At 48.4% G+C, this 13,660-nt stretch overlaps 1 protein-coding gene across 1 annotated transcript in view; it reads left to right on the forward strand.

Moving 5' to 3' along the window:
- LRRC38 (leucine rich repeat containing 38) overlaps positions 1-7,647 on the forward strand; it is a gene marked incomplete at its 5' end in the record, with an annotated part of 34,958 nt that extends 27,311 nt beyond the window's left edge. Inside the window, one exon of the mRNA XM_082652297.1 lies at positions 6,245-7,647. Within this exon, the coding sequence (XP_082508423.1) occupies positions 6,245-6,498 (254 nt within the window). The 3' untranslated portion in view covers positions 6,499-7,647. The remainder of the gene's footprint in view (positions 1-6,244) is intronic.
- Between the last annotated feature and the right edge of the window lie 6,013 nt (positions 7,648-13,660).

A 13,660-nucleotide genomic window follows, 5' to 3' on the forward strand; every position in this document is an offset into this window, starting at 1 on the left:
TGCCTACAAACACATGAAAGGTTGCTCAATATCCCTAATCATTAGAGAAATGCAAGTCAAAACTACAGTGAGGTATCACCTCACACCCATCAGAGTGGCCATCATGAAAAAATCTACAAACGATAAATGCTGGAGAGGGTGTGGAGAAAAGGGAACCCCTTGCACTGTTGGTGGGAATGTAAACTGATACAGCCACTATGGAGAACAGTATGGAGGTTCCTTAAAAAACTAAAAATAGAACTACCATATGACCCAGCAATCCCACTACTGGGCATATACCCTGAGAAAACCATAATTCAAAAAGAGTCATGCACGATGTTCATTGCAGCTCTATTTACAATAGCTGGGACATGGAAGCAACCTAAGTGTCCATCGACAGATGAATGGATAAAGAAGATGTGGCACATATATACAGTGGAATATTACTCAGCCATAAAAAGAAACGAAATTGAGTTATTTGTAGTGAGGTGGATGGACCTAGAGTCTGTCATACAGAGTGAAGTAAGTCAGAAAGAGAAAAACAAATACCATATGCTAACACATATATATGGAATCTAAAAAAAAAAAAAAAAGGTCATGAAGAACCTAGGAGCAGGACAGGAATAAAGACGTAGACCTACTAGAGAGTGGACTTGAGGACACGCGAGGGGGAAGGGTAAGCTGGGACGAAGTGAGAGAGTGGCATGGACATACATACACTACCAAATGTAAAATAGACAGCTATTGGGAAGCAGCCAGATAGCACAGGGCGATCAGCTCAGAGCTTTGTGACCACCTAGAGGGGTGGGATAGGGAGGGTGTGAGGGAGACGCAAGGGGGAGGAGATATGGGAATATATGTATATGTATAGCTGATTCACTTTGTTATAAAGCAGAAACTAACACACCATTGTAAAGCAATTATACTCCAATAAAGATGTTAAAAAAAAAAAAAGAAAGAAAGAAAGGAATGCTCTACACCATAACAAAAAAAAAAAAAAAATAGACGCTGCCTGGAGGAGGGAACTTGTTCTGAGGCCCTGGGAGGGGCTGGTGCAGCCTTAGGTCTCCCTGCCTGGGAAAGTGGGTGGGACCGCATAGTGGCTGGTGTCAGTCTAGGCTCTGTCTGTTTCCTGGCGGTGTGGCCTTGGGCAAGTCACTTGACTCCTCTGTGTCTCACTTTGAACACCTGTAAAGTGGGGATGACTAGAGGCTCCTCTTTGGGTTGGCCTGAGGATTCAGTGAGCTAATGTGTATAAAGCCCTAAGAGCAGGGCCTGGCACACATGAAGTGCCCCATAAATACTGGTTCTTGTTTACTATTCTTAACTCAGACAGCTGAGGAGGTGGACTCAGAAAAGGAGGGAGGGGCTTCCCTGGTGGCGCAGTGGTTGAGAGTCCGCCTGCTGATGCAGGGGACGCGGGTTCGTGCCCCGGTCCGGGAAGATCCCACATGCCGCGGAGCGGCTGGGCATGTGAGCCATGGCCGCTGAGCCTGCGCGTCCGGAGCCTGTGCTCTGCAACGGTAGAGGCCACAACAGTGAGAGGCCCGCGTACCTCAAAAAAAAAAAAAAAGAAAAAAGAAAAGAAAAGAAAAGAAAAGGAGGGAGAACATTCCAAATCAAGTAGGGACATCACATGGACTCCCCTCCTCCCCTCCACGGCTCATGACCAGCCATCCTCCCTCTGTCCCTCCGGGCCTCCCCCCCAGAGACCCCTACCCCGCACTCTCCTCGCAACTTCTCTCCAGCTTTCACTGGACCTCTTGGGCGACTTCTCACTCTTTCTCCTAAAATATCACTATTTATGCTTGTGTCCTGCTGCCCCTATTAGACCTAAGTTCCTTGAGGCCAGGACTGCGTCTTCCTCTTTTTCTCCTCCCTCTTTCCCTCCCTCCCTCCCTCCCCCCCTTCCTGCCTTCTTTCTCTCTCTCCTTTCTTTTCTTTTCTTTTTTTGGTATCTAACATTAAGCTTTACCCATTTTGTTTAATGCATGAATTAAAAAGCCATTTAACAACTAAATGTCTGCCTAGTAGCCAAGAGCAGCCCTGCCTTAGAAGCTTACCTACTTAGCTGAGCATTTCAGTCTAAAGCAGCGGTTCTCAACCAGGGGATTCTGTCTCCTTCCCCGACCTCCTCCTGGGGACATGTGGCACTGTCTGGAGACATTATTGATTGTCACACTGGGTGGGGATGCTACTGGCATCTCGTGGGTAGAGGACAGGGATAATGATAAACATCCTGCAGTATATAGGACAGCCTCCTACCTCAAAGAATTATCCAGGCCCGAATGTTGGTAGCGCGGAGGTTGAGAAACCCTGGTCTAGAGTAGCTCCGGCAGGAGAGAAGAGGGCACCCCAAAGTCAGATTACTCCAACTCCTGAGTTCTGCAGTTGGCCTTGACTGTGTCCTTACAGCGGGCGGCAGTGGTGCCCTGCCCGCCTCTGCTGGGTCCTGCTGACTCTCTTTTCTCTGCCCTTTGTGAGCTACGGAAACCCATTAAGTCAGTGTATCTTGTGATGGCTCCATTGAGCGTGGGTCCAGAGCCTCCCACTCCTGGTGGGCTTGTGTGGGGGGTTTTTCAAGCAAGCCTGCTTCCTCTAGCCACAGAGAAATGTGATATGACAGTTTGTAAAAGTGTCGCTTTGTAAAAATGCCAGGCGTAATCTCAAGGCACAAAGAACACCGTAGAAATCAGAATCGACTTGAGGAGTCGTGGCCAGCAAAGGTTGGAATTAAATGGCAGGCTCTGTGGGCTCGTGTTGTTTTGTTGGGGTGTTTGCCAGTTAATACAGCTCATTGAAAAAATGACTTCTAGACCTTTTCTCTCTTTAATAATGACCTGTTACGGGTTTGAAAATGGCAAATATTATCTTCGTTTTAGAAACTGGCTGAGCTTCATGTGGTCCAATGGTGTCCATCTTTTTTATTTTTGTAACATCTTTGGCTGGTGGGGAGGGGTGGGGTGGATGTTAAGAAGAGGCAGGTCAATTGATTTTCCTGCTTTTCCATTGAAAAAAATAATGTCTGCAAGGGAACCCCACAATAACTCTTCATAAAGCTCTCCTGTTCTGTTCAAATGCATTTAAAATGCTCAGAAGTAAACAAAAGCTTGGCTTAAGAAAAGAAATAGTCAAAAACGTAGTCAAGTGTAAACTGGAGAAACCTGCAGAGCTTTGGTCCAGCTAATTCCTTGGATATCTAAGGTAGGCATCCATTCAGGGAGAGGAGGGAACGTGAGTATGGTTGCTGAGCAACAGTTCCCATGGGGAGAAGAGCATCAGTGGGTTGGCTATAGACTGCATAAAAGATGGGTCAGGACAGAAGGAAGGAGGAAGCTCAGTCATTCTTCCTCCACCTTCTGTTTCTGAGCTAGAAGGGAAGATACACAATAAAGACCCAAAGGGTGGTGGCAGGATTGCTGTGCAATTAGCAGGGCTGCTCTTTGCAGAACAGAAACCAGCTAATTATTGAGGTGTGAGGAATCATTCTGACTTTCAGATTATGCTAGATATGGGTTGAAGGCAGCTTTCTGAAACCAGGAAGCACTGAAAAAGAGAATAATTGAAGGTTTCCTGAGAACTGAAAGGATGCCAAAGATACACAGAAATTGCAGGCAGGTGAGCTTAATGTCAAAACGGTGTCTTCACATCCCTGTGAAGCTGTGTTGCTGAAGGCAAGGTGTGTAAATTCTCTGTGCTTCAGTTTTCTCATTCATAAAATGGGTGTAATAATAGTTGTGAGAATTAAGAGTTAATATAGAACTTAGAACAGTGTTTGCATGTAGTAAGTGCAATATGAATATTAGGTACTATTACTTTATTTTTCTCTCCTCTTCCAGAACAAAGACAGGTCTGACCTTTTTATGCATTTTAATATCATGCATTTTCTTATATTCGAAGTTCGTGAAACTATGACAGTAACTTGACTTTGTATGTAGTTCATATTGTATATCCATCAGGATGTGCAGATTATGCTTGATAACGAACAGTCTTTAGAGCTTAATACTAACACAAGTCTGTATCTTTTGTTCTTGTCCAGTGAGGATTGTTTTTAGTCTACTAGGGTTGCCATAACAAAATACCACAGATTGGGTGGCTTAAACAACAGAAATTTATTTTATCACAGTTCCAGAGGCTAGAAGTCCAAGACCAAGGCGTGTGCAGGCTTGGTTTCTGCTGAGGCCTGTTTTCCTGGCTTGCAGATGGCCACCTTCTCGCTGTTTCTTCACATGGCCGTTCCTCTGTGCACACACAGAGAGAAAGAGAGAGCTCTCTGTTATCTCTTCCTCTTCTTATAAAGACACCAATCCTATTGATCAGGGCCCCACCCTTATGACCCCATTTAACCTTAATTACCTCCCTAGAGACCCTGTGTCCAAATATAGTCACATTGGAGGTTAGGGCTTCAACATATGAATTTGGGGTGGGGGGAGATACAATCTAGTCCATAACAGGATTGGGGGTGGAGGTGGGCCTTTCTTCATAGTATTTATTTGAAGACTCCGGTTCTCAGGGGCTTCATCTCAGCACATGCCCATCTCTCCCGCCCCAGCTCATGCTGAATGAACTCACTCTGATGCCCCAGCTGCACGGTTCCCCGAACTCCGAGTTCTTTGCCAGCTTCCTTCTTCTCTACCTGGACTGTTCTTCCATAACTGCTTCCATCTCATCCTTTAGACCTTAGTCGACACCCTATCTACAGATGGTCCTTTGTCCCAGGCAAGCCTCAGCTTTAGGCTCCTACGAGTAAGTAGAAGGGGTAAAATTCACCAGCCTGCAGTTCTTGTAGCTGCCCTACCATTTCACTTGATGGTAGATGGGGTACCCCGAGGGGAACCGCTAACTGATAGAGGAGCAGTCATACAGCGGTATCTCTAAAATGCCATGAATCCATTACACTAGGAACATGTCCCTCACCCCCAGGTGACCGACAACTGCTGTCACCACCACTCCTCTTGGTGGCAGCCATGAGAAGACAGTGTTGGCTTCCTGTGCCCCAGCCCCTCTCTTCCTGGCTTTCCTCTCCAGCCCCACACCTGCTTTCTGTTCCTTTTGGAGGCACAGTGGCTGCAGGCCAGGTCCCTGGAGGCAATGGTTTGAGTTAGAGTCCAAGCTAGGCCACTTACTAGCTGTGCCACTTTGGACAAGTTTCTTTTCCTCTCTGAGCCTGTTTCCTCATCTGTAAAATGGGGATGATGGCAGGACTTATCTCACAGAGTTGTGAGGATTAAACTATTTATGATGTGTGAAGTGCTTAGAACAGCGCCTGGCCCATGGTAAGCTCTAGATTGCATTTATTGCTGTTGCTATGAAGCACTGTCTCAGCACATACCCAGATGTAACATTTGCTTTGAACTGTGGATTTGAAACTTCTTTTTAAATTAGCCAAACACTTTTCAAGTGAGATCTTAAAGGGAACCCCAATATATAAAACAGAGTTTACAAGGGCTCTTCTGGTTGTAGCGGGGTGGGTGTCCCAGGAACTCTCTCTCAAACCCCTCAGTCTCTCTCACCAACTAGAAGATAATGTTTCTCACGTGTGCCTCGTGGACCAGCGGCATCAGAATCACCTGGATTTTAAAAATGCAGAGGCTGGGGTCGCAGTGCAGCCTGCTGAATTGGATTCTCCAGGGGGCGGAGCCTGGGAATCTGGATTTCGGTATAGTCTTCAGGTGATTCTGAAGCACAGAGGAGCTCATGCAAGCATCATAACTACATATTTATTTTCCCCACTCCTGCCAAGGGAAAACCCTTCTAGGGTAGTGAGTGGAGTTTCTACAGCGCTACACTGATCCTCTGTTCAGTTTCTCCTGGGTGGCAGTGGAAAGGAGGCTGGCGTTCTTCTTGGGAAGCTGCCTTACACACTGGAGGGTACTGCCATTGGTTGGCACCACCCCTCCGCATCCCACAGCCTTGCCCTGCCCTCTGCCCCGAGGCCGCTGGGTATTACCAGATCTGGATTACGGTCTACAGAGCTTCTAAACTCTAAAAAGATTATGCTCCCTTCCATCACCACCTTGAGTGATTCAAAATCAAGAGTGCCACACCTTAAAGTAAGGGAGACCAGCACATTCTGGTTTCTTCCATGTGATTCCCCTGAGGCTTTTTGAAAACGTTTAAATTGCATTCAAGTCAACTTTTTCCCCCTTTTGTGTTTGGGGGCACGCGCCTGCTTTGCACCTGGTAAGCACTCACCTTGCTAACTTGTAGGCAATCCTGGGCTGCAGCCTAAACCTCTCTCTCGTTCTGCCTGCCTTTCTCACAGGCCTTGACGAAATCCAATGCTCCCTGCCCATGGAGAACAGGAGGATATTCCTGCAAGAGCTGTCGGAGGCCAGCTTCAGCGAGTGCAAGTTCAGCCTCTCGCTCACAGACCTGTTCATCATCATCTTCTCTGGCGTGGCTGTGTCCATCGCCGCCATCATCTCCAGCTTTTTTCTGGCCACCGTGGTGCAGTGCTTCCAGAGGTGCGCCCCCAACAAAGACACTGAGGACGAAGATGAGGATGAGGACGACTGAGCCACCTGCACCCCCTCCTCGCTCTCCAGACCCCCAGCAGGTGGCGCTCCTCCGAGGGAAATGCTGAAAACGGAGAAGAAGTGACCATCAGTGACCAGAGCAGCGCCTGCTCTGAGCCTTGCCCCCGGGGCGCACCTGCTGAGACCGCTGATCTCAGAGTTTAGAATCCGCAGAGCGAAGGAGCCCAGGAAGGATTCCCCGAGGAGAGCCTGCCTCTCGGCTTGAGGTGCGTGTGGGGAGAAGATGACCGAGTCAGGTTTCAGAGGTGACAGCTGAAAACAGCACAGGGGATGTGAAGACTGGCAGCTCTCACCTGCAAAGGTGACTTTGTGCCGTCCATTTCTCTGACCTGGACCGCAGAACCAGGCAGCTTCTCCTTCCTCCTGAGAGGCAGCAGCCTAGACAGTGGGGATTGGAGTTCAGGTCCGTCTCCACGGGAGTGGGACTTCTGCCCCTTCTGGAATGGGCTTCGGCCGCCTTAGGGTGTTACGCAGAGAACAGCCCCACATCTGGCTACAGTGGCACCGAGGAAAAAGCTAAGACCTGGCCAAAGGGTGTCTGTTGTTATATTTTGGTGAGCAGGTCAGAAAAACATTTGTTGACAGAACTCAAACCCTGATCCTTATCCTAAGAGGTGGCAACTGGTAAAGGAAGAACAGTCGTTTCTGTACAATTGTGATGGCCTCTGCCGAGAGTCACTCTTCCCTCTGAAGCACAGCAGTTGTTTCCATCTTGACTCGCCACCTCCTTCAGCCTTGAGTCCCGCCTCAACTGAATAACGCTTGTTCATTCTCTGTGCTGGCACCGTTCCAGACTTGTCATCTCCAGAACTTGTGATAAACTTTCCCGGAGGCCAGGATTCCAAAAAGCAGGTTATATTGGACCAATAAAATGTTAAAAAAAAAAACAAAACAAACCTGGGACTTGGCTTCTGTAGAACCTCCATCAGTGGCCTTAGGGTGTGTGTGACATTCTTTGGAGCATAGGCTGTGACAGGCAGTGTTTTCCAGGATGTGGACTGCAGCACTTTGGTTCAGAGACAGTAGGAAACAATGCCATGCACCCAGCAGGTTGATGCAAGATGATGGGTATCGGCAGCGTCGGACCTTGCTGGGGACTGACGCTTAGACGAGGGGCTGGTGAGAAGCTCCTGGGATATTTGGGGAAGTATCTTTCCACTGTTTTCCATAATATATTCCTTATGTTTCTTCCTCATTGCTCTCTTGCATCTTTGCCTCCACAAAGAATTACTGAGTGCTTGCTAAGTGCCCTGGTCCAGGAATTGTGGGTACACCTTCCAGAAGGAAGGTGGGGCCCCAGCTCGCTTGGGCCTCAATAATCTTATGGGTAGAATATAAAACAAACAAGTAAACAAAACTATAATTGTAGGTAGTGATAAGCGCCATGAAGGAAAGAAATGAGACCTTGTGACAGAGAGTAAGTGGGAGGAACCGGTCAAGAGTGGATGGATGGGTGTATTAGGCAGGGCTCTCTAGAGAAACAGGATCAATTGGAGCTCTGCGTATCCATCTATGTGCATTACAAGGAATTGGCTCGGGCAGTTATGGGAACTGAGAAGTCCCACAGTCTGCAGCCAGCCAGCTGGAGACCCAAGGAATGCTGGTGGTGCAGTTCTGGTCTGAGTCCAAAGGCCTGATAGCCAGGAGAGGCAATGGTTAAGTTCTAGTTTGAGGGCAGGAGAAAACTCAGCTCAAGTAGTCAGGCAGAGGGAGAGGACGGGGGGAGGGAGAGGGAGGGAGAGATGGAGAGGGAGATGGAGATGGAGAGAGAGCGAGAGAGGGAGAGAGAGAGGAGAGAGAGAGAGAGAGAGAGGGAGAGAGAGAAATTCCTCCTTTCTCCGCCTTTTTGTTCTATTCAGGTCCCAATGGATTCGGTGCTGCCCACCCACTTTGGGGATGGGCATCTGCTTTACTCAGTCTACAGATTCAAATCCTAATCTCATCCAGAAACACCCTCACAGACACACCCAGAAAGAATGTTTAACCAAATAACTGGGCACCCTATGACCCAGTCAACTTGATGCATAAAATCAGCCGTCACTCGGGGGCCTCTGATTGGGTCGTTTTGAGCTGAATCCTGCCTCCTTCTCCCACCTCCTTGCTTCCCTCTCCCCTTCTCTCCTTTCCTCCTCTTCCACTCTCTGTCTCTACTCTTCTTTCTCCTCTTCACCCTCGAGGAGACTCCCGGTCACCTTTCTAGCCCCCAGCATTACTGGCTCCAGTGGAGGAGACCCCTGGCTCAGAGGGGCTGTCTTCTCAGAGTCGCTGGGCAAATGGAGAAGTGGGCCAGCATCTTCCCAGACTCCATGGCAACCTCCGTGGGCCCCACCCTCAGTGCAGGTAATGCTTCCATTGAGGAAACAATATAGGCAAACAAAATGGTCATCACGAACCGTTAGGTGCTGCTCGAATTCCTGTCGAAATGTTCCAGCCGTCATTTGTACCTTATTGTGTATGAAGGTTCCTGGAGACAGTTTTCAGTCAGGAGAGAGAACTGCACTGATGGGCCGTCATAGGGGAGATAGAAAAGACCATGGAGTAGGGGGCCGAGGGCTCAGAGGACACGAAACAATCTAACACCAGCACCTCCCCAGCCTGGCCACAGACTCAGCTGAGACTTGTGTGGGGTTGGAATTACGGTCTGTCATCACAGTCTCCAATCGCCATTCCCGGGAGCATCCTACCAGGGACACAACTAAAGGCCCTGGATCCAACTGGGCCCCCACCGAAGGCACACTGTGTTTTTCCCAGAATCCTAGGGAGGTGATACCCCAAGTTGTGGAAACTGCACTAGACCCTTGTTATGATAGGTTCTGATAGATGAATTCCCTCTTAATAAGTCTATTTTAATCCTTCGGTCCACTTCAAGTGGTTCATTGTGGTCAGCAGGCTCAGCTCTTTGCTCGGAAGACACACACCCTGCAGAGTGTAGGGGCCGGTGGTCATTTACTGAATGAATGAGTGAGCAAGGGAGGGGCCCCAAGGCTTGCTGGGTGCCAATTAACCATCATTTCTGCGAACTGCAACCTAGAGTTTTGAAAAGAACATGATTTGGGGGAAGAAGAAGAGTTTTCAAGTATTGGCAGTTGAAACAGTCATCTCCTGGATATAAAGTTCCCGTGAAACACTGGGGACATGGGGACATTAGGGACATCTGTGGTCAAATCCAAGGAAATATACTGACCAGGAGCCACAGCTCAACTGGGGAAACGCCTTTGAGAAGTGACATTGCACAAGCAGCAGGTGATGATTTAGTGCTCTCTGTTGCTGTATCATCTCAAGTTATCATTAACAACAGTGGTAATGCTGCATACCAGTTGAGGGCCTCCTCTGCGCCGGACGTTTCCCTCTCCCAGATCTCCACTAGTGTCATCTGGGTCTCAAGTGTCACCTCCTCAGAGCCACTCTCATCACGCCATCCTGTATTATCTTTTGCACAGCGTGTACCATGGTGTGAAGTTACCCCACCTGTTTGTTTACATGTTTATTGTCTACCTTTTCTGAACTAGAACATGAGCTCCCCAAGGGCAGGAACTCAGGCCCTTTGTGTCTCCAGCATTTGAACAGTAGTGGCACAACCAGTATGCATGTGGGGTGCAAAAGCAAACAAATGAATTCCAGGCACAGTACTAGAAACTCTAAAAACCTGAGCTCTACTTAAGCATACTCACAACTCAGGTGGAGAGCTGCTATCATCCTCATTTTGTCGACTGAAAAAAACTGCACAACCTAAAAACTGAGAGTTATGTTTTATTCGGTGGGAAGTTTTAGGACTTCAAGCCGGGGAGGGAGCATCTCAAGGAGCCCTGAGAACTGCTCCAAGGAGGCAACAGTGGGCAGCTAGGATATGTAGGAATTTTGCAACAAAGGGTAGGTAGTCTGAACGTCGAAAGATTATTGTTAATTAAAGAAAACCAGACCTCTGAAGGAATTTAGTGCTTTTCTATATATGGGAAGGTGCAAGAGTCTGGGCTTACTGAAATTATTCCTTTGATATGCACCTCACCTATCTGGGGCCAGTATCCTGTGTTTTCATATCCTGAGTTTCCTCGGGGCTCACTGAGGGGGGGTGGCTGTAGTCTGATGGCTGCTAGATCCAGGTAGATCTTTTCCTTCTTGAGTTCCCTCAGGGCTCACCGGATCGCCATGGCCGTGGCTACAATCACTGATGACTGTGCATCCTTTGTTTACTGACATGGCAGGCAATATTCCATTTCTCAGTTTCATAGGTGAGCAAACCAAAGCTCAGAGAAGGTGGTGGATGACAGGACACGACAGAGCCGGAACAGATTTGTGGCTGTAGGACTCCAAAGCTGTGCTCTCGGTTATAATAGTTCATGTGTATCGAGAGCACTGTCCATGCTAGGTGCTGAACCAAGCCCTTTGTACAACTCACCCCTGTAAAGGCAGTATATTTGTCAGGGTTCTCCAATAGGATGTGTATGTATATATATATATATATGATTTATTTTAAGGAATTCGCTCATGTGATTGTGGAGGCTCACAAGTCCACAATCTGCAGGATGGGCCAGCAGGCTGGAGACCCAGGGAAGAGCCAATGTACCAGTTCAAGTCTGGAGGCATCTGCTGCGCACACCCTCTTGCCCAGGGGCGGTCAGTCTTTTATTCTATTAAGGCCTTCAACTTATGAGATGAGGCCCACCCACATTATGGAGGGCAATCTGCTTTACTCAAAGTCCACTGATTGAAATGTTAATTTAATCTAAAAACACCCTCATAGAAACATCCGGAATAATGTTTGACCTCACGTCTGGGCACTGTGGCCCAGCCAACTTGACATGTAAAATAAAGCATTACAGGCAGGTACCATTATTGTCTCACCTTTATGGATCCATCCCCTCCATGTGGTCGTTGAGAGATCTGATTTGGTCTTGGGAATAACTTACCTGGTGGGACAAAGCTAGTCAGTGTTGGAATAGGCTTTGTGCTCTGACCACTGCATGCCCTCTCTACGCCCAACTGCATATTCCCTTCTCGGGTCAGCAGGAGCTGACCTGGCAGGGACAGCACAGAATGGCACATTTCCTGGGGTTGTATGCTAGACTCCAGGAAAAGCAACCTGCACTTGCTAGGTGCACCCAGAATGAGTTTATTTTAAGCCTCAAGTTCAACATCTCAGACCCATTCAGGAGAATCAAAACCACCAAAGTATCTTGTCTTACCATCTTGCTCTCCTTAAGATCTGATGACCAGAAGGTTACGGCAGCATCACAAATGAATTCCTCTCATCGTGAACACAGCAGGAGCCACCAGTGCGGCCCTTGGACCTGGGCAATGGGCCCCTATTTGGACCCAGTGCTTTGGAGGGCCCTGTTCCAGCTCTCCTCCAGTTGTCCTCTTCCTCTGGGGTAAAGAATCTGTGAGGCCAAGGGCACACTCCCACCCAGTACCAGTGCCCTATTTTAGCACATCCTCAGGATCCCAGAATTCTCTGCACAAATGACCCCAAGCTCGGGGGTGGGCCCCTTCCAAGCATCCCTCCTCCAGGGTGAACTGAGCAGCCAGGCAGTGGATGTTGGCTGGGCATGTGAACAGAGGCTGGATGTGTAGGCTGAGGTATCCACATATGGGTACCCAAGACCCTTAGAGGCTCAGGATGGAGCCAGGGCTGGGAAGAGAAAGGGGAAGGTCTTATACGGCTCAGCTCTCCCCACACTGCCATATTCTGGTGCAGATTTCCAGGAATTCAAGAATCATCATTTAAACCTGGTCTTCCAAGTCATTAGGAAGGTATTTTTGTCAAGGTAGCTGGGTGGAACGTTTTCTTAGCAGTTTATCTTTATGACTTATGAATGTTTAGATATGGGTGTGTGGAGGGTATTTGTACTCTGGTTCTGGCTTCACAGATGGTACAGGTAGGCCTGGGTACCACAGTAGAGACCAAAGGGTGGCCACACACCCTGGCTCTGGCCCTAGAACTGAATATTGCTTCTTCCCTATGGGGCTGGTCCACAGGAACCTTTATACAGAAAGGCTGAAAAATGCATGCACACTGATTGCTTTCCCCAGTGATGGAGAGATTCGCACTGAACATCCATGCGTCCCCCTCCCCATCCGCCAATCCTCCTCCTTCTCCCCCTCTCCCTCCCCCCTCTCCTTTCCTTCTCCTCCGCCCACCAATGCTATAGGCTTGAACTCTAGGTGCAGTCAGTGGCTGGAGACAGGTGGTTTTTACACCCTTATTACACTTAACTGGACCCTGGAACACATCAAGGCTCTATTTCCTTAACATCTCACCACCACCGACTGAGCCAGCTGCAGGCCCTGGGCCTTGGCCATAAAATTCTTTTTAGTGGTCTCTAATGACCTTGAAGGTTAAGTGATTTATTATTTGCAAAGTGGTCTACTCTCACCGAACCTCCCCAAAGCAGACCCCTGTGGATTTCATTTGCCTGCAACCAACAAGGTAGCCTTGTTCTTTAAGACTCCAGGCTAATGAACACACATCCAAACTTATTATTTTTCCACGTAAAAGAATTTTTCAAAACAGAAAGGAACATTGTTCTCTGTTGTTTGCAAACGTGATCCATTTTCTGAAAACATGTCTTTCCAGGGTATAAGTGAGACAGCCTTGGAAAACATACAATGTGCTTTTCTGGTAAAACGTCACATGCATGCTCAGGACGTTAGTCATGAACTCAATTGCTCTCTGGAGATCTTTGGTACCAGCGCTGGGAGTGCTTTTCCAGTACAGATCCACAATCCCCAAGTGAGCCCCTGACTGTGAATAATCAGAGTGGGGCAACCGCACGTCAACCAGCCTCAAAAGGAGCCCTCGGGGGTGGAGGGTCAGTCTCCAGTGGAATGTCCACCTATCCTCATACCTGATGCCCTGGGCTGTGCCAGGGACCCTCTGGGAGCCTCAAGCCCTCCCCTGTGAGCAGAGAAACACTGACTTGTTGGCAGAGTTGATGAGAATACAGTGGAACGGTGGGAGGGACACCTTCCCTCCTCTTCCAGAATCTTCCTCCAGAATCCTTAAGCATTCATAGAAGAGGGTGCTGTCTAAAGAGAACAGTAGGATCAGAGCTCGAATCCCAGCATCAGATAACAGGAGCCGAGTTCCAGCTGTCTGAAGACCTCAGCAGGTATCACAGGAGCTCAGTTCTCATTTCTACATG

This window comes from Grampus griseus, assembly GCF_964374135.1.
Source record: "Grampus griseus genome assembly, chromosome: 1".
NCBI classification, from domain to species: domain Eukaryota; kingdom Metazoa; phylum Chordata; class Mammalia; order Artiodactyla; family Delphinidae; genus Grampus; species Grampus griseus.